We start from the raw sequence: 24,881 nt of genomic DNA, 5'->3' as shown, positions 1-24,881 counted from the left end.
AAGGTGTCCTGTAAGAATAATCTGGTTGGAATATACGTCAAAACGCTATCAGAAATTCCACCTAAAATGGTGCAATCGCAAGAGATGCGAGTCTTCCCTCCAGTAATGACAATGGTCAATAATACTAAGGTTAGTTTCCCCAAGATGTGCGCTAGCTTCAAACGTTACAGCAAAAGCGTTCCTTTGTTTCTTGAAGTAAAACTAATTAATTATGGCCAAGACAATCTGGCTGTATAATCTAATACTTTTTAAAAGGCATGTTTTGGACAAGGAGGATAAGGTTGGGTTTTTTATCTTGGAAATCGGTTATAAGTACTGAATTTACAATTTTGATATTGGAAATTAATTTTATTAAAAAAACTCTATCGACTCTAAAAGCTTGAATCCTTTTTAGAATAATAAAACACGTCTAAACGCAAGTCTCATTAAAATTTCAGGTCAAAATCAATTAGAACTTTTAGCTTCTTTACTTTTGTGTCTTTACGAGCTTCTTATTCTCACCAATTTAGTAATTTTATAATGGACCAGTAAAAAAATAATGCAAGGGTCACTGGTCTCAAGGACCAGTTTAATAATTCCAACATGAGGGGTCAATAGTCCCGAGGATCACTAACAAAATTCATCTTATTTCAACCCTGGTCCTAAAACTATAAACAAATATGGCGGTCACCTCGAAAAAACGGCGTATGTTAAAGCTTCAGCCCAAGCGCGATTGAAAACGGCTATATATATTTTGCTGCGATTTTTCAAGCAAAAGTTTGCGTTTTTGATCAAAAAAGCTTGATTGAAAACGGGCCTGTAGCCTCTAGCGGTTGAAATACACACGTTTCAAAGTATTGGTATCACTTGTACCATAAGTTCGTAGGATAAGTTTGTCACTGGTTACTGAGAGCTTAACATGAAGTGACGTAGGTCATAGATTCTCGTAAAGCGACGCCTGGTTTTGGCTTAGTACAGACTAAATAGAAAGATGGAAGTACTGCAAAACTAACCGAGTGTAGTACTTCAATTCTCGCTTGTCGTTCTGCTAGAATTAGCTCGAGCTGCAAGTCTCTCAGTAGCATTACGAAGTATAGGGTGTTTCCGTGAGAGTAAAAAGGGAGAAGAAATAGGGGGCGAAAACCGGTTTTCAGGGGATGTCAACATGGCGTCCTAACGTGGCCAGAGCGGGCAGCCGGCAAGGGGAGAGGAAAAGGGGTAGGTAACTTGACGTCACGCGCAATAAGGTCGTGTCATACTTATTATGAAACATATCACTTATAAACTTACGCTTGTCCGCGCACTATCTATAACTAACTATAGAAATGATAACCTAATCTAATAACACCTTTTTTTCTGGCGAATCCATTAGTTAAATTGCACTGCGTTATGCAATGCAATAAAAGTCTGGGCTAATTTCCATGCGGTGGTTGTCGTGCGGGAACCATTGTATTGTACCAGAAAAGTCCTTTCAATCTGTAATTGAGGGCTTTTAGTACACAGACAACGTTACGTAACACGTCTATTTTTAGAGGTATAATGCTAAACTTTTACACCTATTGACTCTATTATTATTACACCATAAGACATCTTCGTACAATGTTATCTCTTTGTTGTCTAAAAGTGCTTTTATTATTCGGTTTTTTTTTTGTGGGTTTGTTTGGATAAGGTTACGGCACTTAGGGATATTCTTTCATAGGGTATTAAGCTGTGAAAGGCGGGGAAGTGCTATGGCACTTTAATTGTAAACATTTTTATTGCAATCTTTATTATATTATAAGTTATACAGGGTGTTTGTGATAGGTCTGAAGGATGTTCTTTGAGTCGAAAACTTTCTATGACATTTTGTTGTAAGGGACACCGTTTTCAAGTTAAGATTGTCCGTAGTAATTTAAGTAAGAAACTCATCGACAATAATTTTTAATTTAATTCAGGGGTCTTTCCTAAAACACTCAAATCATAACGCTATGACATTATACGTCCAGGCCACAGTTTTCAAGTTATGTTTGGAGTGCTTTACGGATGCCTCCTCTTGAAAACGGTGGCCCTGGAGGGAAAACGTCATATAAGTTACATTTTCGACTCGAAATCCTCGTCGAAATCACTCAAAGAACATCCCCCTTTATATCTGGACAGAGCTTTCAGAAACACCCTGTATAATTTAAAATATTGAACCAACAGTAATAGACGAAATTATTCTATAGTGTTTTGTATTGATTCGTTTCTTTAATTTCGAAAGGCCTGTTTGTTCATCGTCTTAAGTGTTATAATAACAATAAGTGATACCATTGATTCATTCTTAAGAAAAAGACCCTTTTCAAACGTTGGGGATAAGTAAAACAGAGTCCGGTGCTTGCCACCTTGATTTCGAAAGACAGATTGACATCCGGTATGTCGTCAACAAAGACGTTAGATATGGCTTCTAACAAAACGGACCAATTTTGGTGGACTGATAACGTTGGAGCTCTATCAAACGTCTTTGTAGTCATATACCGGATGTTAATCTGTCTTAACCCTTTATCTAGTAAGGTTTGCGAGAAGTTCCTCACCCCCCCCCCAAAAGGTCAATATAGTTCAAGGTCACTCTGTGGACTTTGGGCTACTATTACATTGCAAATAAATAAACAAAAAATCTTTATTAGTAAATACACTTTGATATTCATATAAATACTATTTTATTGACAATTTTTAATTACAATATTTACAAACTTGAAGTCTTATACGTTGGACGGTTTTTAGAGTAATTCTTCATACATATAAATATAGTTATATCATGAATTTATTTATTTATTATGTTAATAAATAAATTCATGGTTATATTAATTCCATAAATTATTTTGCCTTCGTCTTGGACTTCATTACATTGTTAATTTATTATTAACATAATACATTAAGACCCCCCCTAACGCGAGAACAGGTTTTCTTTTAGTTTGTAAAGGTTCAACCTGCCTAATAATTCGTGATCTTAATCTTTAAGTTAGCTACAAAGTATCTACCAACCAACATACGTTTAATGATAAAATCGTGTAATTTTAATTCACAAATACAATTCGAAAGTTCTCCCTCGATCTTATCGAGATTTCTTGATCTGGGTTATAGAACCAAAAATTGATTTTAAATTAATTTTAAATTTATTCCGAGGGGCTGGTCACTCAGTGTACTCGGTGTACACCTTCACTGTACCAGGGATGGATTTAATTTTAGAAGTAAGGAATGGAGAACAAAGTAATTTCTGGGCGCGCGTCATAGTCCCGTCCCCTTCCACGAGACGGAGGGGTATGAAAGAAGAGGCGGGAGGGTCATAGCGACAGAGGTAAAAAGGAATTACGTATTTTTCGCCGTCCCCGTCAGCAACGTCATCAAAACGTAGTTTAAGTGAGCCAATAAGATAATTTAAACTTTTCGTTACGTCTTGGAGGGAGGGGCTCTATACTGGGTGGTCTATGAGTTGGACTGAAGTAAATACTAACCGTTCTCCATTCCTACTTCTAAAATTAAATCTATCCCTGACTGTACAAAATTGATTACGCGTAATCTTTAAAAGCCCTGCCTTTGACAGTGCTGTAACGATTACACGTAATCGGTGTACAGGATCTTTGACAATGATTAGCCCCTCGATTTATTAGTTTCGATAACAAAAGAACCTAGATTATAGCCAGATGAAAAAGAAAATCAACTTACCCAAAGCTTTGTGAATGTTATCTTTTTGTCGAACGTTGCGGCCATTAAACGCAGATGCTGTCCAATCATTTTTAACTCATTTTGATGATTCGCTTCGTTTTGGCACTTAGATTGACACACTTTTGAAATCCCAGGGGTCGGTTCTCTTTTGTTGTAAGTTTTGAAAGAAAAAGAAAATGCAAGAAATATAAGAACGTTTCACGCGGCGCAGAGAAGAGGAGAGAGATTATGTACGGAGTTACGGACGGACACTTGTCAAGTTCCCTTTAATTCCTTAGCCATTGATGCGTTAAAACAAATATCAAGTGTCCGACGTCTCTCCTTTAAGAAGAAATGACAACACAGAGAGAGAGAGAAAGTGACAGTGAAATATAATTTCTAGTTTTAAATTTATTCCTTCTAACTTTTTCTCGTTTGATTTTGGAGAATCCATTCCGAAGATTTAATTTAATAAATACGATTTTTATTTTATTCTTCTTTTGTGTTGTGAACAGAATGTTTTGTAATAAACAAATTAACGTCTGTACTCGGGTGTGATAAGTTAACTTTCCGACACGATGTTCATCTGTCAAATGATGACATTTCGGTGTTTGGGAATGGGTTGGGCATCCGATCCTCTCCTCGGGCCGACATGTTTCGACATGAGTTCTTTTTTACCGGGCTTGATTTTTTTTAGGACTACCTGTCAATATGATTTTTCTAAACCAATCAGAGACGAGCTTTAGAAATGCGATAGGAACTTATATTGTGCTTTGATTTAATCGATATATTGGGACGAGATATGTCCAAGCAGAGTATGCAAATCTCTAACTTGGTTACGTTACTTAATTTGTTTTCAGGAGTATTTATGGTGATGTTGTAAAAGAATGGAGAAGATCATGCAACCTTTAAAAGGGTTGGTTTTTATTCTAAGATAATTCTTTTGTTCTTGGGAGTTTTGGCACAAACTAAGAATGGAACTAAGGAGTAAGTCGAGCTAGTGAAGGGACGGCTCACCTTCCTAGTGTTTAAGTACCTTAGTACCTATGTTTTAGAGGGATTTTCAAAGTGCCAACGAACGCTGAAGCGTATGTTTAAAGCAGGAAGAGTTGTGTGGTGTTTATTATGGTACCGAAAGATTTATTAAGACAAGAAACAGGCGTGTTAAGATGTTAGAAAAAGGTTAGGGAGATGTTTCACAGCTTATTTTTGTAAGATTAAGGTGTAAACCAAAGCTAAATATATTTCTTAAATTCCTCTATTCATTCAGTAATGTTTAAACTCAATATTAATCCGTATTGGTGCTATTTTTATAAATATACTTATAAAATTAAACATTGTATCAATAAATTATAGGAATTAATATATTATTCCATCAAGAATGGGTGAATTAAGTAGTTGTACTACATTGAAACCAATCCCGGTATATCCTTTAACACGATTGGCTTTTAGGAACGCTCCCTCTCTTTTCTAACCAATCTCCTCGCGACCCTGGAATACCCCCCTCCTATGTTTTGTTATGCTGACGTCATCGAGCGCCCCGCAATTTTCCGCGCTCGTTTCCCAGTCGCGTTTAGAATTTTTGCAAAGGTGGATAGGGAAAGTTTGGTTTCCAATGTTTTTAATCCGTTTTTTCGCTAGAAACTGTATCGATTCGTTTTATTTTTGATATAATCCGGATGCTACGTCGGTAGCTAAGCTAATTTTTAATGTTGTTTCGTAATAATCGGGTGAAAAGTCGTTACTAAAAACCGCGATTACAGTTATACCTCGCATCGAAGCCAAGGCTTAAGGAACCTTAAAATTGTGTACTTTTATAAGGACTGCTATTCCATGCCCACGTTCAAAGAGAAAGTCGCCGAATTTATACGCCAGTTATCAACTGGTAATGACCCAAAATGTGAAATGAAATCGCCCTGTACCTCCCCGACGACGGGGACTTTCATACATCGATATTTAAGCGGGTATGTAATGCGTTTTAAGATTGATAAAGTAAAGGTTAAAGGTTACGTGTTGTGGCGTGGTTCTACCTTAAAACTAATTTTGTAAAAGCACTACTTTATAATCCATGTTTTAAATGTTAATATTCTCGTATTAAATACGGTTAAATTGATAAGTAATGTAAAACATCTAGCGGGTTTTGGGTAACCTCAACATTGACTGTGTTAGAAAAATGCCAGTGGCAAAGTTACCTAGTTATCTAATGGCCCATTTCCGATCTTGATTCATTCAAATAGAGTACATGCCTTTAGGGTATTTTGTCTCGAAAAAAAAACTTGTTCAATTTCATTATGACCCATCTACATTTTATTTAATGAGGCTTACTTTTTTTTTGGTTATAGGGAAGTAAAGAAAAATCAACCAGACATTCTTTTTGGGAAGTCTTGTTACGATCTACCAGTTAAAGAAATTAGTAGGCTATCACCCGAAGTGTCAGGAGCCTACACTGGTCCAGCTGGAGGATTAACTAAAGTTAATAGGAGACAAAGAGCACTAAGCGTGTCAGATCCAGATGTGGATTTTATTGATGAAGATAGTATATTAGCTGATGATTTGAGAGATGATTCACATTCCAATGATGGTAAGTCTTAAAAAATAGTTAAGCCTGCTTTCATTTGTGCTCTTCAAAGTCTTTGAATATGTATTAAGCCTACTTTCATAGATGCTGTCCTGTTAAACTGTACTTTCATAGATGGTCCTATTCCTTGACCTCTACTTTGATAGTTGGTCCTATTCTAAGGCCTCTACTTTGATAGATGGTCCTATTCCTAAGCCTTTGAACATGTTTTAAGCCTACTTTGATAGATGGTCCTATTACACAGCCTTTGAACATGTTTTAAGTCTACTTTAATAGATGGTCCTATTCCTAAGACTTCGAACATGTTTTAAGCTTACTTTCATAGATGGTGGTCTTATTCTTAAGCCCCTTTGAACGCGTTTTAAAGCTACTTCCATAGATGTTCATATTCCTAAGCCTTTGAATATGTTTTAAGCCTACTTTGATAGATGGTCCTATTACAAAGCCTTTGAACATCTTTTAAGCCTACTTTCATAGATGGTCCTATTACAAGCCTTTGAACATCTTTTAATCGTACTTTCATAGATGGTGGTCTTATTTTTAAGCCCCTTTGAACATGTTTTAAGCCTACTTTGATAGATGGTCCTATTCTTAAGCCCCTTTAAACATGTTTTAAACCTACTTTCAAAGGTGGGGGTCCTGTTCTTAAGCCCCTTTGAACATGTTTTAAGCCTGCATTCATAGATGGTCCTATTCTTAAGCCCCTTTAAACATGTTTTAAACCTACTTTCAAAGATGGTGGTCTTATTCTTAAGCCGGTTTGAACATGTTTTAAGGCTACTTTCATAGATGGTAGTCCTGTTCTTAAGCCCCTTTGAACATGTTTTAAGCCTACTTTCATTTATGTTGTTCTTCTGAGGCATTGAACAAGAGTTAAGCCCAATTTCATTTATCTTGTTCTAAGCCTTTGAACAAGTGTTAAGCCCTGGTTCTTTTCTTTGGTTTTTTGTCAGATATCAACCAAAACGACATCAAATCATCTGACAATCAATACTCGCTCGAATCTTACTTCCCCGACGAAACTGAAGAGGTTGCTGGTATTCCCAACTGGAATAGACCAAGCCCCTTCGGTTTCGGTATCGCCACGACTCTGTACGAGTGCCATCCTTTCACCAGGCAAAATGCGGGTGAACCCATCGCGGACGCCTTTGGAATATGCGTCAGAGCCAATAGCGCACTCATGGCATTGGCTGACGGAGTAAACTGGGGTGAAAAATCGTGTCTCGCTGCCAGATGCGCGGTTCACGGATGCATGGATTACTTAAACAAGGCACTGTACAGGGAAGGTGGTCAAATGGGCACGACATTGGTAAGTAAACCTTGATCTTTTGGAGATGGAATTAGTGTTTAGCGTTTAGGGACCTAATTAGTTTTCCTTGGTGTTTTTTTTTCCCTCAGGATGTGTTTGTTTGTCTATTGAGATCGTTTCACGCGGCCCATAACCTAATATTGCAAGAAAATGGACTTCTTACAACTTTGTGCGCGGCTGTCATATGCCAACTGAAAGACAGTGACAAGTTTATCGTGTGTACTTGCAATGTTGGAGATTCTCTCGCGTACGTCTTCAGCCAAACTTACGGCGTCAGAGAAATCACCCAAGGTAGGAAACCCATTTTATTTTTATTTTGTTGTAGAGATTTGCTGCATTCGATGCTTTACACAAAGCACTTGTGCACTCACTGTTGGCCATTTTGCATTATTAATAGTGTAGTTGCATTACTATTACCATGGTAGTACTGTAGTTGTGGTGGGTGCTAAGCTGGTTGGGTAGTACTATAGTCGTGGTGCTAAGATGGTTGGTAGTACTATAGTTGTGGTGGGTGCTAAGCTGGTTGGTAGTACTGTAGTCGTGGTGCTAAGATGGTTGGTAGTACTGTAGTTGTGGTGGGTGCTAAGCTGGTTGGTAGTACTATAGTTGTGGTGCTAAGAAGGTTGGTAGTACTATAGTTGTGGTGTTAAGCTGGTTGGTAGTACTATAGTTGTGGTGTTAAGCTGGATGGTAGTACTGTAGTTGTGGTGCTAAGCTGGATGGTAGTACTGTAGTTGTGGTGGGTGCTAAGCTGGTTGGGTAGTACTAGAATCGTGGTGCTAAGCTTGTTTTTAGTACTATCGTTGTGGTGGGTGCTAAGCTGGTTGGGTAGTACTAGAATCGTGGTGCTAAGCTTGTTTTTAGTACTATCGTTGTGGTGGGTGCTAAGCTGGTTGGTAGTACTATAGTTGTGGTGGGTGCTAAGCTGGTTGGTAGTACTATAGTTGTGGTGGGTGCTAAGCTGGTTGGTAGTACTATAGTTGTGGTGGGTGCTAAGCTGGTTGGTAGTACTATAGTCCTGGTGCTAAGATGGTTGGTAGTACTATAGTCCTGGTGCTAAGATGGTTGGTAGTACTGTAGTTGTGGTGCTAAGCTGGATGGTAGTTCTGTAGTTGTGGTGGGTGCTAAGCTAGTTGGTAGTACTATAGTCCTGGTGCTAAGATGGGTGGTAGTACTGTAGTTGTGGTGCTAAGCTGGATGGTAGTACTGTAGTTGTGGTGGGTGCTAAGCTGGTTGGTAGTACTGTAGTCGTGGTGCTAAGCTGGTTGGTAGTACTGTAGTTGTGGTGCTAAGCTGGATGGTAGTACTGTAGTTGTGGTGCTAAGCTGGTTGGGTAGTACTAGAATCGTGGTGCTAAGCTGGTTGGTAGTACTGTAGTTGTGGTGGGTGCTAAGCTGGTTGGTAGTACTATAGTCCTGGTGCTAAGATGGCTGGTAGTACTGTAGTTGTGGTGCTAAGCTGGATGGTAGTTCTGTAGTTGTGGTGGGTGCTAAGCTAGTTGGTAGTACTAGAGTTGTGGTGCTAAGATGGTTGGTAGTACTGTAGTTGTGGTGCTAAGCTGGATGGTAGTACTGTAGTTGTGGTGCTAAGCTGGTTGGGTATTACTAGAGTCGTGGTGCAAAGCTGGTTGGTGGTACTAGAGTCGTGGTGCACAGCTAGTTGGTAATTCACTGTATTTGCAAACTGGCGCAATTTTTGGGACATAATGCAATAATAAGGTGGGCACAGCGGCATTCCCTGGTTATGGGCAGTTGACAAACCATTTAGAACAAGTACTACTTTAGTCCTTCATTAAAATGGAAGACACGCTCTCAGAACTTCACAGTGCTTTAGAGATAACCAACTGCTTATTAACAAATCAGTCATTAGCATTGTACCGCCATACATATTAAGGATGCTTTGTATTGGAACCTGAGGTACAATTAAGGTTATATTCTGAGTACAATGGGTGATTTTGTGGCACTAATTTTCACCATAAAGTTTATTTACTGACAAATGCATTCATACTTTGTTACATCACGAATCACTCGCACTTTTTCATTCAAATCTTTCTTCTTGGTGTGATATTTTTTATATTGACTTGCGGGCTTGCGTCATCCATTTAGTTCACTGCATTTTCCGTAGTTGTAGTTATTGTGCGTAGTTTGTTTGTTGCATTCTTTTCAATGCTAAAAAAAAATGACCAGGCACCAAAAAAAAAAACCTGTTTTGTCTATGACCAAAATAAGGTTCGCACGACATCTACTCTATGAGAGATATGCGAGATGCCTTGGGTGCTCTTGGTCCCGTTGATGGTTCCAATCCCGAACTCAACAATCTAACGGTGGCCATGACTGTCGTTGAGGAAGGTGACATTGTCTTCCTTACCAGCGACGGTATCTCCGATAATTTCGATCCTGTTGTTGGTAAATTCGCTTTGGCAAAGAAACCGAGTAAAGCGACGACTCCTGGTTCGTCCAAGAATCATGGAGCTAACGGGCATCAAAGTTCGGGTCCTCATCTATCTCCTTTTGACAATCGTAACGATAATAAAGGCGAAGTATCCACCACCCATCATCTTCAGATAAATCCATTCATGCCCATGGTTGAGGCCCATCAAAGACACGAACTTACGCTACTCCGCATGGAGGACTTGTTGAGGAACGGTGTCAACGAAGGTGATGGCCCTTGCGAAACCGCCAAGCAATTGTGCGAGAATATGATTGACTTTGCGACGAAATTAACGGTCGCGAAACGACGGATACTAGAAGATCCTGATCTCTATCACGTTGAGGACCCTAATGGCGAACCATCGACGGTGGCCATGAACGGGTCCGAGGCCCCGCCCTTACAAGTTAACGAACAGAGGATGAGGAGAAGGAAAGTCGGGGAAAAGTTAGCCATGGTTCCTGGCAAATTAGATCACGCTTCCGTCGTCGCTTACCAAGTGACCAACTTCAATAAGATCAATGCCAAAGAGAAAATAACCAGGAAATCATCCTCCAAAGGGTCCAAGAAGTCCTCGTCGACAAGTACAACCGCCGATAAGTTGGAGTTGACGCGAGAACCAAAGAAGGAGGTGTCTTTGGACAGTAAACTTCAACAGCAAACGACAACGACGGCGCCAACGACAACCGTTGTTGATGGGGGAGGTGGTGGTGGTGGCGGCGGCACAAATACAAAGGGTTTAAGTGTAGTAACGGAGAAGAAAAATATCAATCGACCAAGATCCAAATCGCCCAAAGGGTCCTCGTCGTCTTCTTCGAAAAGTTTAAGTCCCAAGTGCGTCCCTAAGAAGGAAAAAGTTAAGCCTAGCGTTTCCAATCCAGAGTCTAGGGTTTAGTTGATGGCAAGTTTTTGTTTTTTGTTTGCGAGTTAGGGTATGTGGTGGAAAATGGCGTTTTTTAATCATTAATTAGATTTAGGCCTAAAGGAATTAATTCGTAGCTAAGGCCTTGAAATCAGTTTGATGCCAAAGCCAAGTGTTAGCGAAGTTTCCATCAAGGCTTAAGAATAATTTGATGCGAAAGCCAAGTGTTAGCGAAGTTCCCATCAAGGCTAAAGAATAATTTGATGCGAAAGCCAAGTGTTAGCGAAGTTCCCATCAAGGCTAAAGAATAATTTGATGCGAAAGCCAAGTGTTAGCGAAGTTCCCATCAAGGCTTAAGAATAATTTGATGCGAAAGCCAAGTGTTAGCGAAGTTCCCATCAAGGCTTAAGAATAATTTGATGCGAAAGCCAAGTGTTAGCGAAGTTCCCATCAAGGCTTAAGAATAATTTGATGCGAAAGCCAAGTGTTAGCGAAGTTCCCATCAAGGCTTAAGAATAATTTGATGCCAAAGCCAAGTGTTAGCGAAGTTCCCATCAAGGCTTAAGAATAATTTGATGCGAAAGCCAAGTGTTAGCGAAGTTCCCATCAAGGCTTAAGAATAATTTGATGCCAAAGCCAAGTGTTAGCGAAGTTCCCATCAAGGCTAAAGAATAATTTGATGCGAAAGCCAAGTGTTAGCGAAGTTCCCATCAAGGCTTAAGAATAATTTGATGCCAAAGCCAAGGGTTAGCGAAGTTACACCAAGGCTTAGGGGAGTTAGGAATAGTTTGATTCCAAGCCAAGGCTTAGTAAAAGATAGGCCTATTTTTAAAGCAAATACAAAAAACGCTATTTTTCCATCAAGCCTAACTTTGTTTTCGTTTTTTTATTAAAAGAAAAGAGGCCAAAAGGTTTATAATTATAAAAGATTCCCTCTTTTAAGTTATTTGTATAATTTTGTTAATAATTATAACAACTTTGATTTCATCTCCTCAGAAGGTCAAAGGTTACGTATTAGATCTTTTTTTGTTTTTTAGACGCTACACTGTAGAAAATAATTAGAATATATTAAACAAAACACTAAAAATAAAAACAAAAAGCTAAAAGATATTTTACTGTATAAAAATTAAATACGAAGAAGTTAGTTACAAGGGAAGTGTTTATCCTACCGCAGGCAATAATTAACATTACCCTTTTTAATTTTATTGTAAGTATAGTTCTTTTTTTTTTGTAAATAGGGTTTTGAGTCTGCGTTAACGGTTTTTTAGGCTTAGATGAACATACACGAGTTATTTACACGGGGGTAAACGTCCCCGGGCACTTTATTTCCTTTAACCAAGAAGTAATATCTAGGGAGAAGGTTTGAGTTGCCTAAGTATTCGCGGGCCATAGTCCCAGTCCCCCTTTCAAAATACAATGGGGGGGGGGGACGCAAAAGGAGGCCGGGCTATTTCGCTACGCTCTCCTCAGTCGGAAAATATGACTGTAATTTTCGTCATTCGCGTCTGTCGCGCTGACGTGAGTTTTTAAGAACCAATGAGATGCTGGTTGTAATTTAGAGGCGGCGGGGTTTAACTCCGGACCTACGTACTTTTTGGACTGGAGATAAAGCTAGATTATAAATGTGGGGCGAATTTATACCTTCTCCCTAATAAACTAGATATCACTTCTTGCTTTAACTTTATACTAAAATTAGACTTAACTATCGTCAGTTGCTATTCCTTTTAGAGAAATGAAACGGATGCAAACTTTGAAGGGCTAGACTTGTTTATTTTTATTTTTATTTTTTTTATTTTTCTGAGGTTATGTTCGCACTACAATCTTTGAAATTCTTTATTAGGTACACTAAAAATGCTGAAATATTCTTAGTTATTTTCCAAGTTTCTAATTAAACTAATTAGGATGAATACTTAAGCCAAATTATACTCTTTAAGCGGCTTGGAAAGGCACTAAAATAATTATTTAAGATACTCAAGAGGTACTATACAGGGTGTTTCAAAAAGGGTGGTAGTACAGTGGGAAATCGATTTTGAGTCGAAATTGTAACTTCTGTGACATTTTGCTCTAAGGGACACACCCTAAACAATTAAGTTATGATTGAAAATAATGTTTTATGCATGACCCCTTAATATTAAGAAGAAACTAATAGACAATGCCTATATTTTGGGGGGACATTCCTAAAGTATTCCAATCATAACTTGTAAACGGTGTCCTTTAGAACAAATGTCATAAAAGTTACACTTTCTGTAGTTCAGTCCTACCAATTTTTTTTGGAACAATTTTCAGTTATGCCAATTTTGATTTCAAAAATGTTCTTCATTTCTAATTCAAAGTTTGTGTATAAGTGCGAACATAATTTTCTCGCTTGCATAGGGTAGACGTTAACGCTGAGGAAACTTATAATTAAACTTAATTGGTCTGGGAAATTAGTTAATTACGTTTAAGTGTAGTTTTAAATTAGAGTCAAGCCGTCTGATATACAATTTTGCGAGTGGGATGGGTTGCTAATGCTATAGGTGAATTCCTGGTATATATTACTATTTATTATTTTGGCTTTGTAGACCAAAATAGGCCTAATATTATACTCGGCGCTTGGGACTTTTTTTAAAGACCACGTGTTAATATATTTAAATATTATCAGCTGTTCTATTTTCGGAAACTAATTAAAAAAAATACTGCAGTATTCTAATGTCAATTAGATATTTTTTAATTCTTTAAAATATAAATGTATCAATGACGATGAGACCGAGAGAGAGAGAGAGAGAGTGAGCTTAAAACACTAAAATTGACGTGCCATTTTTATGTATGAAATGCCATTTTTAACAAACAATAGTTTTTGTCTTTTTTGAAAGCGAAATTGAGTTAAAAAAAATCACTTTTTTTTTTACATTTTTTCTCCAATTTTTCTGACACGTGACCCTGGAAAATCTGATGAAGTGTTTATCTTGATATGGTTCATTTAATACTGATCTATTTTACGTCTGTCGGAATAATACATTGAGGTTAAGTACCGTAAAATTTGCTCCTTAAGTCATATCATCGTATTAAAGATTAAATTAAGATGAATTAAAATAAATAAATAAATAAAATCTCGACGGCGCTGTTGAAATAAAGGAATGTGTTTTTTAAAAGGGTTATTTTAGACTTGGGTTGGTTTTATAGTGCATGGGTAGTTTTTTTTGTATCCGTTTTGTAAGAAAGAGCGCGAAATTGTCACTTGTGGGGATTGATCTGAAAAGGCGGGAAAGTTACCACGTGGCGTTTATTTAATAATTGATTCACGTGCAGGTTGTTTTAAAACGTGAAAGCGCGGGAAAGTTGTGCTACACGTGCAGTTTGTTTTGAACGGAAAGCGCGGGAAAATTATGCTTCACGTGCAGTTTGTTTTGTAGCTAAAAGCGCGGGAAAGTTATGCTACACGTGCGATTTGTTTTAAAACGTAAAAACGCGGGAAAAGTTTTGCTTCACGTGCAGTTTGTTTTGTAACTAAAAGCGCGGGAAAATTATGCTACACGTGCAGGTTGTTTTGAAACGTAAAAGCGCGGGAAATTTATGCTACACGTGCGATTGGTTTTAAATCGTTAAAGCGCCCGAAAATTATGCTACACGTGCGATTTGTTTTAACACTTAAAAGCGCGGGAAATAACCACGTGGATTAGTTTGATTTGTAGTCTAGTCATAGGCGTAAGAACAATGATTGCAGCTAGCGCGAGGTTTTGGTGCAGGCCTTTTAATTATGGTTTTGGGTTGATGATTCTGTCCGATTTTCTGTAAACTAAATTTTCAGTATTTAATAATTTGTTGTTAATTTTTCTTAAACAAGAAAAAAATCACTTCTTTTCGCTGAACCTATTGAAAACATTCCATCCATTTCTATCTTCTAAAATATAATTTAATTTAATAAACTTAATGCTAAAATTTAATTATCTTTCTCGTGTTCAATCTAGTCAGTGCGCTTCTTAATTCTAATTAATTCTATCCTTAAATTAATCTTTAATTCAAACCCTTCTGTTTAATTTTAATTCTTCCACGTAATAAAGCCAAAAACAAAACATAAAAAAAAACAACCTGAAGGAAAATTAACTCTAGAAAAATTAGTCTAATATACTAGAATTAAGAAACCATTTAATTGGAATTAATTAACTTTCACTAAACATAGGAAATTAAACAAAAATGGAATGGGATCTATTGGTTTTTAGATATCCTAATATTTCCCAAAAAATATTGTAGATAAAATTAGAGAAATTATTAAGACCTAGTTAGTGTAATTAATAATCAAACTTAATTAACTGAACAAAAATGCAAAAATATAGTGCTCAGACGGTTGAAAAGGTATTTTTATTGCAATCAAGGCATAAGTACCTGCGAGAGCCAAGGTTGCAATATACTTACCAATTATAATGAATAGTAAATTAAAATTTAATGAAAGATTAGAGATTATAACGAGATGAATAGAAAAATCATATTTGAAAAGAGTTTAAGGAAAAACAAATTTAATTAAAAAAAAACGTGTTTTTGGCATCTTTTAGCAATGCAATATATATTAATAGATACCAGTATCAGGTGTCGATTTATTTTAAATAAAATGATAAACTGGACTCGAGGATTTTATTTCCTTCCCAGGAATACATACAGCTACTAGGAATAATTGTGCCTACATGATATATCCCATGACAGGGTTCATACAAACCTGGAAAAATCAGGGAAATAAATAGTTGTCAAAAACCTCAGGGAAATTTATAATTTTTAGTAAAATTCAAGGAAATCAGGGAAATTTGCGTCAAGCAGGGGCCGAGGGAGTATTTAAGCAAAATGTTCGTAAACATCCCCTCCATAGGATTAACATTACACTAAATTTTGGAGGCTCATAACTCTGGTTCTACTAGAGATACGGGGATGTCCTTTGATTATGTAATAGTCATATTTGCCGCCCCCCCTCCTTCGTTAAAATTCGCTCCATAGGATACTCCATATACGGGAAAAACCTGGAAAATTCAGGGAAGTGTATGGAGAAAACCTGGAAACCTCAGGGAAATTTGTTTTCCTAAAGTTGGATGAACCCTGGTAAAATTCGTCATGCATAATGATAAGTCTAGCTCTTCCCATAAAATCTGCCCTTAATACGTTGAGAAAACTGCTACACCATTATTCCAATTATCTGTATGCATTCCAGTCCTCGCTGATATCGGGGGGGATGCCATAGATCAGGGGAAAGCACTACACTGGACTAATCAGGTAATTTTATTCTGAATCCTTATTTTGGCAAACCTGTATTCCCACTTTATACTTAATCCTTTAGACTGTTTTCACCACTTACCCTATTTCATATCTATCCTTCATTACTCCTTACTTTTTTTTAAAAAAATCTGTTTAAAAATAGTATATCAGGTACTTACGCCATCTTCCTGCAATTAATAATCAAAAACGAAGCGTTATTATCAGACAGACAAAGACCAAAAATTTCTTATTATAATTTCATTTTTTTTTTTTTTTTTTCTTCTTTAAAAGTATCCACCGTAGTTACAGATTTATTTTTTTTTTTTGGTTTTTGATACAAAAATTGGATTTTGCTCAGCGGAGTCAGTGAGAAATTTATTTATATATATGGGATGTGACTTAAATTTAAATTTAGGTTTTAATTTAATTCAAATTAAATTAAACAGCGGCGTTTAATTATTTTTTTAATACCATATATATACGAAGAGATGTAGGCCTTTGTTGAGCTTTTGTTTCTGGCTGTGATACAAATTAATTTGTAGACCAAAAAAGCAACTCGGGAAATTTAGGAGCAATTTTATGACTAGGTAGAAATCGTACGTTTTTTATTTTTTAATTTTTTTTTTCTTTCTAAAAAGGGTTTACTTCATTATATATATATATATATATTTTTATAGGTTTCACCAAGAATCCATATAAGACGCGAGAATGTGTTAGTAGTAGACAGCTTAGGTATAGGAAGAAGTACAGTGGGATGGTTCTATGGGAAATCAATTTTAGTCGAAAATATTTGTAACTTCTATGACATTTTGGCCTAAGAAGGTTACCGTTTTATAAATTATGATTTTAGTGTTTTATTGATGGTCCCTTAATTAAATATCGTTGTTTTTCAGTGTCTTAAAGGGTCATCCTTAAAATACTCTAATCATAACTTGTTTAAGGTGGTCGATCTTAGGGTAAAATTGAGTGTTTTAGGGATGACCCCTTAATCAAATATCGTTGTTTTTCAGTGTCTGAAGGGGGTCATCCGTAAAATACACTAATCATAACTTGTTTAAGGTGCTCTATCATAGGGCAAAATTATAATACATTTTATTATGATTTGAGTGTTTTACGGATGACCCCTTAATTAAATATCGTTGTTTTTCAGTGTCTTAAAGGGGTCATTCGTAAAATAAACTAATCATAACTTGTTTAAGGTGGCCGATCTTAGGGCAAAATTATAATATATTTTATAAGTTATAGTACATTTTCGACTCAAAATTTATTTCCCATAGAATTACATCCCACTATGTGTACTTCGATCCTATAATGAACCTCCGTTTTTTAAACACCCTGTATACTTTCCAATATTGCTGCCCCATGCATGAAGGGGGCTAGAAAACGTTGAGATCACACAATCTTTTAAATTAAATTTCTCGGGTCGTTAATGGGTTCTTAATTTCACTGATAATATTCATTTTAAACATATTAAATTTAACTTTTTAAAAAGTTATTTAATTTTTATGGCGCTTACTTATGGCATATACCAAACGATTTATTTTTTTTTTATATATATAATAATAATATTTCCCTGACGAACAGCAAACATTTCACGAGGGTTATTTCTTTTAATTAATTAATTTGTATATTTAATTTTAAACAAATTAATTTTTATTTAAATGCAGTGTTGGTAGGAAACACAAACATTACCACCTTATTTTATTTTTATAGTTTTTTTTTTACACATAATTAAAAAATGTTTTTTTTTTTTTTTCATTTTAATTATTATTAATTAGGTCAGGGATGGTACCTATAATTACACTAATTAATTAATTAATTAAGGTATTGAGTGCTTTAATTTTGGTTTTATTTACATATCTTTTCCACTACACAATAGCAAACTATTTTTTCAGTTTTTTTTTAATTTTTTTTATTGACGTCACGGGATGATGAATTTAACCACGCCCATTTTTATTTATTTATTTTTTTATTTTTTTTTTTTTTTGATATAAGTGGTTAGGTTAAAAATAGTAAACACGTTCATCTTTTAATAGTTCATTGGTATAAAAAGCATGGAAAAAATTGCCTATCTCTGTTTTTTTCTTAAGACTTGTAAATGGAGTCTCAAATTTTAGTCAAAAAATCCTTATAGTTTTTTAGGGACTTTTTGTGTGTAGTAAGGAAAAAACCTTATGGTCCTGTCTTAAATTGTCTTATTTGGTCCATAATAGGAGTCCCTTTATGGTAGGTAGTTCATTTCACCGTAATTTCATCTCAAAGAAGTTTAAAAAAAAAATTGTAATTTCATGCCCCTAATTAGCCTTATTCCTGATCAGCGCCACCTACCCATAGCGGCGACTTTGAGAACTACTGTAAGCGGCAAGCCAATCAGATGTCGCTAAAATCTGGTGACGTCACTGACTGGCACTCTCGGGTCTTACCAAAAATGACGTCACAAGATTTTAGCGACATCTGATTGGCTTGCCGCTTACAGTAGTTCTCAAAGTCGCCGCTATGGGTAGGTGGCGCTGATCAGGAATAAGGCTAATTGAACAGATATTGTAAATTTATTTGTAATTTCACGCTGTTGAAGGAACAGATATTACGTTTTTTAAAGGATGAAAATTATGGGTAATTTTCTTTTAAATTTTTGATACTTTACTGTCGGACATATTGTGCAAGGGTAGGGCAACTTGCGTCGGTCTCAGAACAGGCGGACGATTAAGTAAGATTCCTTGCGAGTCCGTACAAACGGTGTATGGCATGATATTATGGTTAGTTTGTGGCGCCATAGCCACGTGTAACTGCCTGATATTGGTACCGTTGATACCGTTTATACCGCACGGTGAATTGTGTCCCGAATTTTGTATATTTTGCGGATGGTACGGGGAATGGTTCATAACTAATTGATTATGTTGTTGAGGTGTACTGCTTAAGTTAGTAGAACCGGTATTGTTGCTGGGAGCACCACCGACTGTCCCGGTACTCGCGCTACTGTGTTGACTTCCGTTATGTAAGCTATTACTACCGCACGTTGAGTGAGCCGTATTACCGAATGTCCTCGCGTGTAACATTTCCCACGATGCCAAGCGAGCGTGTAACTCCTTGAAGGTTGGTCTTCTGGTGGCCATTTCGTGCCAACATTCGACCATCATGGCGTAAATATGAGACGGACAGTCTTCGGGACACGGTAAGAGTTGTCTCGAACGGATCATGTCTATCACCTCTTGGTTGTTAAAACCGTAATAGGGTTGTAAACCGTAGCTAAATGTCTCCCATAATACGACGCCGAAAGACCAAACGTCGCTTTCCGTCGTGAATTTTCCGTATAAGATGGATTCTGGTGGCATCCATCTAACTGGTAACAGAGATTTCGATTGGACACGGTAGTAATCCGAGGAGTAGATGTCCCTGAAAAGGAATCAGATTCGTTAGACGCGTTAGAATGGCTATTTGATAAGGATTCGAGTCGCCTACCTGGACAAACCAAAGTCAGAGATCTTAACCGTTAGACCTTCTCCGACTAAACAGTTTCTGGCAGCCAAATCTCTATGTACGTAATGATGGCTGGCTAAGTATTCCATACCGGCGGCGATTTGTCTGGCGATCAGGAGGAAATCGGCCAAGTCTAGGACGTGTAGGTCATTATTACCACTGTCATCGTCGGCTTCGCAACGCGGGGAATGCACGATAAGGTATTCGTGAAGGTCTCCTTGCGACATATATTCGAACAACATGCTCAGTGGTTCTTCCCGGGTACACACGCCCAGTAAACAAACAATGTTAGGATGGTGTAAATCGGACATCAACTCGGCCTCTCTCTGAAAGTCTTGACGCGTCTTCATCGTCGCGTTTTCCTTCAGAGTTTTGATGGCTACTGGGGTAATACCCCCGTTGGATTGTATCACCCCGATGAGTTCGCCTCTGTACACTTTACCGAAAGCCCCTTCGCCCAGTTCCTGTAGGAACCTGATGGCCGTTAACGGTACTTCGGGGACGCGAAGAACGTGTTGGCCTCTGGGCAGAAGAGCTTTCATTTCCATCATCATTTGTTGTTGCTGGTTTTGCGTGTGGTGACTTTGTTGACTGGATGGCCTTAATGTCCCGCCTTGACCAATGGTCATTCCTCCCGGACCGACGGTTCCCGCTCCAACAGCAGCGCCCTTGGTAATTTTCGTAGTTGGTGGTGATGGTTTTCCCCGATGACGCATGCACCATATACCCAGTAGTAGACCAATGAGAGCTACCAGGGCGATGCTTGGGAGCAAGATGTACAACCATAGATAGTCAACTGTTGTAAGAAAAAGCTTCCAATTAAATATCATCCACATCAACCGTCAAGTCATCATTGAACTTACCACACTTGGGAATATCGCATTCTTCCTTTCTGACTCTGTCCTTGACGTAACACCACGGTGCCGTTTCCATTCCTCCCGGATTCCTGCAATAATTGTGTCCTCCCGCTAATTCCGGATGGTCAGCTGTCCTTAAAAATATCTGCAAACTCCAATGTTGGCACAAAAAACCCGAACGCGTTGTGGCAATCATCCCGCGATAGTCCGTCCCAGTTCCGACGTAACAATTATGTTCTACAATGAATAGGACAGTCACAATGAAACGCTACCAAACCCAACCTCTAGTCGGAATGAATTAATTAAGCAATTACATACCTTTATTTAGCTGAATAGCTGTGGGTACTCCTAACCTAATACAGGATTCACTTTCCTTCGAACCAACTGGCGGTAACTCTTCGCAAACTGGTAGAATCTTTTGTTGACCAATAAGCGGGTGTCTCTTAGCGATTGAATACTCCATTCTACAGATATTGCCCTCTAAGGCTTCGCATTCGTCTCGACAAACCTTTTAAAGAACAATATTATAAATTAGGGTTAAGATTAAAATGGGTTAAGTAAAGATATCTAACCTGTCTGGCTGCGGATGGCGGTCTTGGGGCGCTGGGCGGCAGGTGCGAATCCTCGAAACAAAGCGGAAACGCGAAGAAACACAAAGATGGAATCGCGTATCGATGACAATCCGCTGAGACATCGTGAGAAGTCGCTACCACGGTGAAGGCCGCAGCTAGTTTTTCCTCCATTAAACTTAGACTGTTTGGAGGTTGTATAAAGACGGTTCGGTTCCCGATGTATTGAGCGCATGTGACGCCTCGATACACTTGGCAGTAACCTTGACTTTGAGATCCTCTATGCGTACCTCCAGGTGGAGGATGAATTTTGTGAGGTGGTTTGGGTGGAATCAAGGGAGGCGTATGGTGAACTCGACGGTGGTTTGGTATTTGGTGCGTGTGATGGAATGTCTCCGTTGGTTCTTCCACCAATGGATTGTGGTGGTCGTCTGGTAAACTGTAATTGGAACAGTTGATTGAAAGTTAATTGTCTCGTGTTATAATTGACTGAGGACCAACGACCAAGTATTCAACGCCATTAGGTAGAGAGCACTTTGCGCTAGCAGATCCCTAAAGGTATTTCCCAGGGAGTGTGGTTTCTTAGCCAGGGTTCGCACGGAACCTGGTTAAGTCAGGGATTTGAAGCCTTTTCTCTAAAACGTCAGGTATGGGTCAGGGATTTCGTTTGGTATATCAAACCATGCTTCGAGTGATGATAAATATAGGCCAGGTGATATGAAGTAGGCTCTGATAAACACCTTAAAATGGTCAGGGATATTTCTTTCAAAATTTGTTCAGGTATAAGCTGGTAAAGTCAGGGATTTTCAATATAAAAATTTCGTCCGAACCCTGTAATCTATAATTATGACTAAACTGTAATTGTATAACGTAACGGGTGAAGTTTAAGCTACCCACCTAATTAAAACAATTAGACCTAATTAACGTAGACCCATGCCTTTAATACCATAAGGTAGAGAACGATTTAAGCTATCAGATCCCAAAGGTATTTCCCCGAATGTGTTGTTTTCCCGCGGTTATATACAGGGTGTTTCTAAAAAGTCTATCAGAAATTATGGGTGATGTTATTTGGGCCATTTTGAGTCGAAAATGTTCTATATATATGACATTTGGCCGTACGAGCCAGTGTTTTCGCTATACACGCTCCTTCGTTATTGATGTGCCTAAAAACGTAACATTTTATAATTTGACGAAGTTTAGACTACAATCGTAGCTTTTTGTTTTTGTTGTGCTCTAGCGCAGTTTGCATGGTGATAGTATAGGACAGAGTTTATCGGATTTCGATAAAAACGATGTGGATTTAAAAACCGCTATCTGGCAATGCATTCTGGCTTCTCTCAAAATTATACACGCACATTTTTTCCCTAACAACCAGAATGTTTCAGTATGTATAGGCCTATATATATTAGATCTCATTTTCTCTCCATTATATTTTTGGCCTCCCTAAGTTTGGGTGTATGCGCGTAAAAGCCCAGCCGGGAATATGTTGTTTAAAACGAAACAGATTACGTGGCTAGCATAATTTTACCAGATATATCGATTACATTATTACCGCGTTAGCGATCTAGACACGAAAAGACAAACCAACCGCGAGGTAAACGAACTTAATGTTAAAGAAGGCTGCATGGACTAATATGGTTTTTAGAAGAAAAGGAAGAAAAAACTCTCCCAAGATAGGAACAACTACCGTTTGCGGGAGTTCCCAAAATATCCTCAATCCATATTAGGAAAATGCCGAGGTTAAAGTTCAACTTCTGTCAAAGAAGGCTGGTGTAATATGGTTTTAGAAAGAAAACCTAAGATAGAAACAACTGACTACCTTTTTTGAAGAAAATACTATAATATCCTTAATCTAAGGGCAAGAAGTTATATCTAGTTTATTAGGGTGAAGGTATAAATTCGCCATATTTCCAGCTTTATCTCCAGTCCAAACGTAGGTCCGGAGTTAATCCCCGCCTCTAAATTACAACCAGCATCTCATTGGTTCTTGAAAACTCACGTCTGCGCGACAGACGCGAATGACGAAAATTATAGTCGTATATTCCGACTGAGGAGAGGCGAAATAGCCCGGCATCCTTTTACGTCCCCCCTTGTATTTTGAAAGGGGGACTGGGACTATGGCGTGCGAATACTTAGGCATCTTATACCTTCTCCCTAGTAAACTAGATATCGCTTCTTGCTAAGGGTTAAAGTTCAAATATCCTTAATCCAAATTGAGAAATTGCTGGAGGTTAAAGTTCAACCATAAGAAAAATAATATTGTGTGTATATATGTACAGGGTGTTTCAGATAAGTGTGCCATAAATTGAAAGGGGATGTTCTTCCCAAAAAACATACCACTTAATTTATGGCAGAAGCAACATGTATACCCACAATTCTAAAATAACTTACTCCAAATTAGGGAAGTACTGGGGTCAAAGTTCAATCAGAGTCCAACTTAATGTCAAAATATTCTGAGGCAATATACCCAACCCAACTATACTATTTGCAGAAAATTCTAAAATATCCTTAATAAAAATTTGTAAAAATACAAGAGGTTAAAGTTAAATAAGAATTCTTTCTTTCTTTCTAAGCAAATATCTCTCGCTCCTGGTGGTAGCTAGGGTAAATTTTTTTTCTCTCCTCAGGAAATAAGACAAGTGACATCCACTCCCCCTCTCCTCTTTTTTTGGATACTATTCTCTGGAGTATCTCTTTTGTCTCTTTTAAAATTGTCTCTTTCCTTTAATAGAGGAGTGCATTATCTACCGTCCTGAAGAGAGAGAGAGAAAGGTGTATAGGGTAGGGGGGGTGTAACCATGGCAACGTTATTCTCGCTTCTTCATGTCACGCTTTTCCATTGAGTCATCGCTCGCGCGGGCTCTTCAATTTTCAAAATCAACAACGTCAGGGTTTGGAAAAAGAACCTCCCCGATTCTCACGCGCTTCAATGTCCAATCAACTTGCTGCTGCTACTGCAAAGCTTTGTTCCCTTATTCGGTCGGATATCTGAACTTTTTCCTTTAAATTATCGATAATTGGTAAAATCAATCCCCCGGTTAAAGGGGATGAGAAATCGGAGAGACGACATTTTCTTCCAGAACTTATTTTTAATTTAAAACTTGAACGACTAAGATTTATACCTTCTTCTCAATTTTGTTACTGACGTTAAGCCCGACGTAATGCACTCTTGGTTTATTGTTGACATTGTTTTTTGGTGTTAAAATTATGACACTTTGTCGTGAACTTAGTTTTAATTTAAAACTTAAACGGTTAAGCTTCATACATTCTTCTTCTCAATTTTGCTACTGACGTTAAGCCTAACGTTATTCACTCTTGGTTTATTGTTGACATTGTTTTTTGGCCTTAAAATTATGACACTTTGTCTTGAACTTAGTTTTAATTTAAAACTTAAACGGCTAAGCTTTATCTAATTAATTTTCTTCGGGCGTTAATCCTAACTTAATGCACTCTTGGTTTATTGTTGACATTTTTTGGCGTTAAAATTATGACACTTTGTCGTGGAAATAATTTGAATTAAAACCCACGATCCCACGTGGGTTGCTATTTATAATTTTCTTGATTGGGAGACAACGCGACACTCTTAGTAATTAAACTTAATTACTTAATAATTATAGGCGGTGATCTAATAACTATCTAAAACCTTAGTTTGCTCTATTATTAACCCTACAAGGTTAGAGAATGCGGGTTTACAATCAATAGAGCAAAGACGAAATTAAGCTTATCAACACCAAAACATTGGTCTTAATTAGTCCAAAAATGAACACGGTAAAATCTCAAAATTCTAACCAGTTATCGTCCCTTCGAGGCGTGCTACCAGCAGCAACCCAATCCAAACAAGTTATAATTAATATTTACTCTTTTGTATTTAACAAAGACATATATAGAACTATACAAGCCTTGATCTTTTAACTGAGAATGTACTTATTGCTCCCCATGAATATTA

At 37.6% G+C, this 24,881-nt stretch overlaps 2 protein-coding genes and 2 long non-coding RNA genes across 5 annotated transcripts in view; 1 reads left to right on the top strand and 3 right to left on the bottom strand.

The window, feature by feature from the left end:
- The window catches only part of LOC149691617 (uncharacterized), a 61,599-nt gene extending 44,778 nt beyond the window's left edge, over positions 1 to 16,821 (top strand). Inside the window, exons 19-22 of the mRNA XM_089868946.1 lie at positions 5,982 to 6,220; positions 7,171 to 7,526; positions 7,616 to 7,817; positions 9,755 to 16,821. Of these exons, the coding sequence (XP_089725072.1) occupies positions 5,982 to 6,220; positions 7,171 to 7,526; positions 7,616 to 7,817; positions 9,755 to 10,848 (1,891 nt within the window). The 3' untranslated portion in view covers positions 10,849 to 16,821. The remainder of the gene's footprint in view (positions 1 to 5,981; positions 6,221 to 7,170; positions 7,527 to 7,615; positions 7,818 to 9,754) is intronic.
- Positions 1 to 24,881, bottom strand: part of LOC149691602 (uncharacterized) — a 212,086-nt gene that overhangs the window by 6,169 nt on the left and 181,036 nt on the right. The gene's annotated exons all lie outside the window — the stretch shown is intronic.
- LOC149691618 (uncharacterized) lies at positions 2,796 to 4,285 on the bottom strand. The gene is made up of 3 exons (XR_016383420.1): positions 4,065 to 4,285; positions 3,661 to 3,805; positions 2,796 to 3,067 (listed from the first exon to the last, which is right to left on the bottom strand). It is a non-coding gene; the product is annotated as an uncharacterized LOC149691618 (long non-coding RNA).
- The window catches only part of LOC149691616 (inactive tyrosine-protein kinase transmembrane receptor ROR1-like), a 107,196-nt gene continuing 100,174 nt past the window's right edge, over positions 17,860 to 24,881 (bottom strand). The window contains exons 5-9 of the mRNA XM_089868950.1: positions 20,939 to 21,374; positions 20,685 to 20,874; positions 20,373 to 20,603; positions 19,492 to 20,305; positions 17,860 to 19,425 (exon numbers count right to left, since the gene is read on the bottom strand). Coding sequence (XP_089725076.1) covers positions 18,657 to 19,425; positions 19,492 to 20,305; positions 20,373 to 20,603; positions 20,685 to 20,874; positions 20,939 to 21,374 — 2,440 coding nt within the window. The 3' untranslated portion in view covers positions 17,860 to 18,656. The remainder of the gene's footprint in view (positions 19,426 to 19,491; positions 20,306 to 20,372; positions 20,604 to 20,684; positions 20,875 to 20,938; positions 21,375 to 24,881) is intronic.

The sequence above is a fragment of the Phalangium opilio genome, unplaced genomic scaffold (genome assembly GCF_054372755.1).
Source record: "Phalangium opilio isolate 3A_F unplaced genomic scaffold, DU_Popi_V2 ptg000025l_1, whole genome shotgun sequence".
Taxonomy (NCBI): domain Eukaryota; kingdom Metazoa; phylum Arthropoda; class Arachnida; order Opiliones; family Phalangiidae; genus Phalangium; species Phalangium opilio.
The sequence above is the reverse complement of the archived record's forward strand: the minus strand, read 5'-3'. Positions and strand labels throughout refer to the sequence as shown.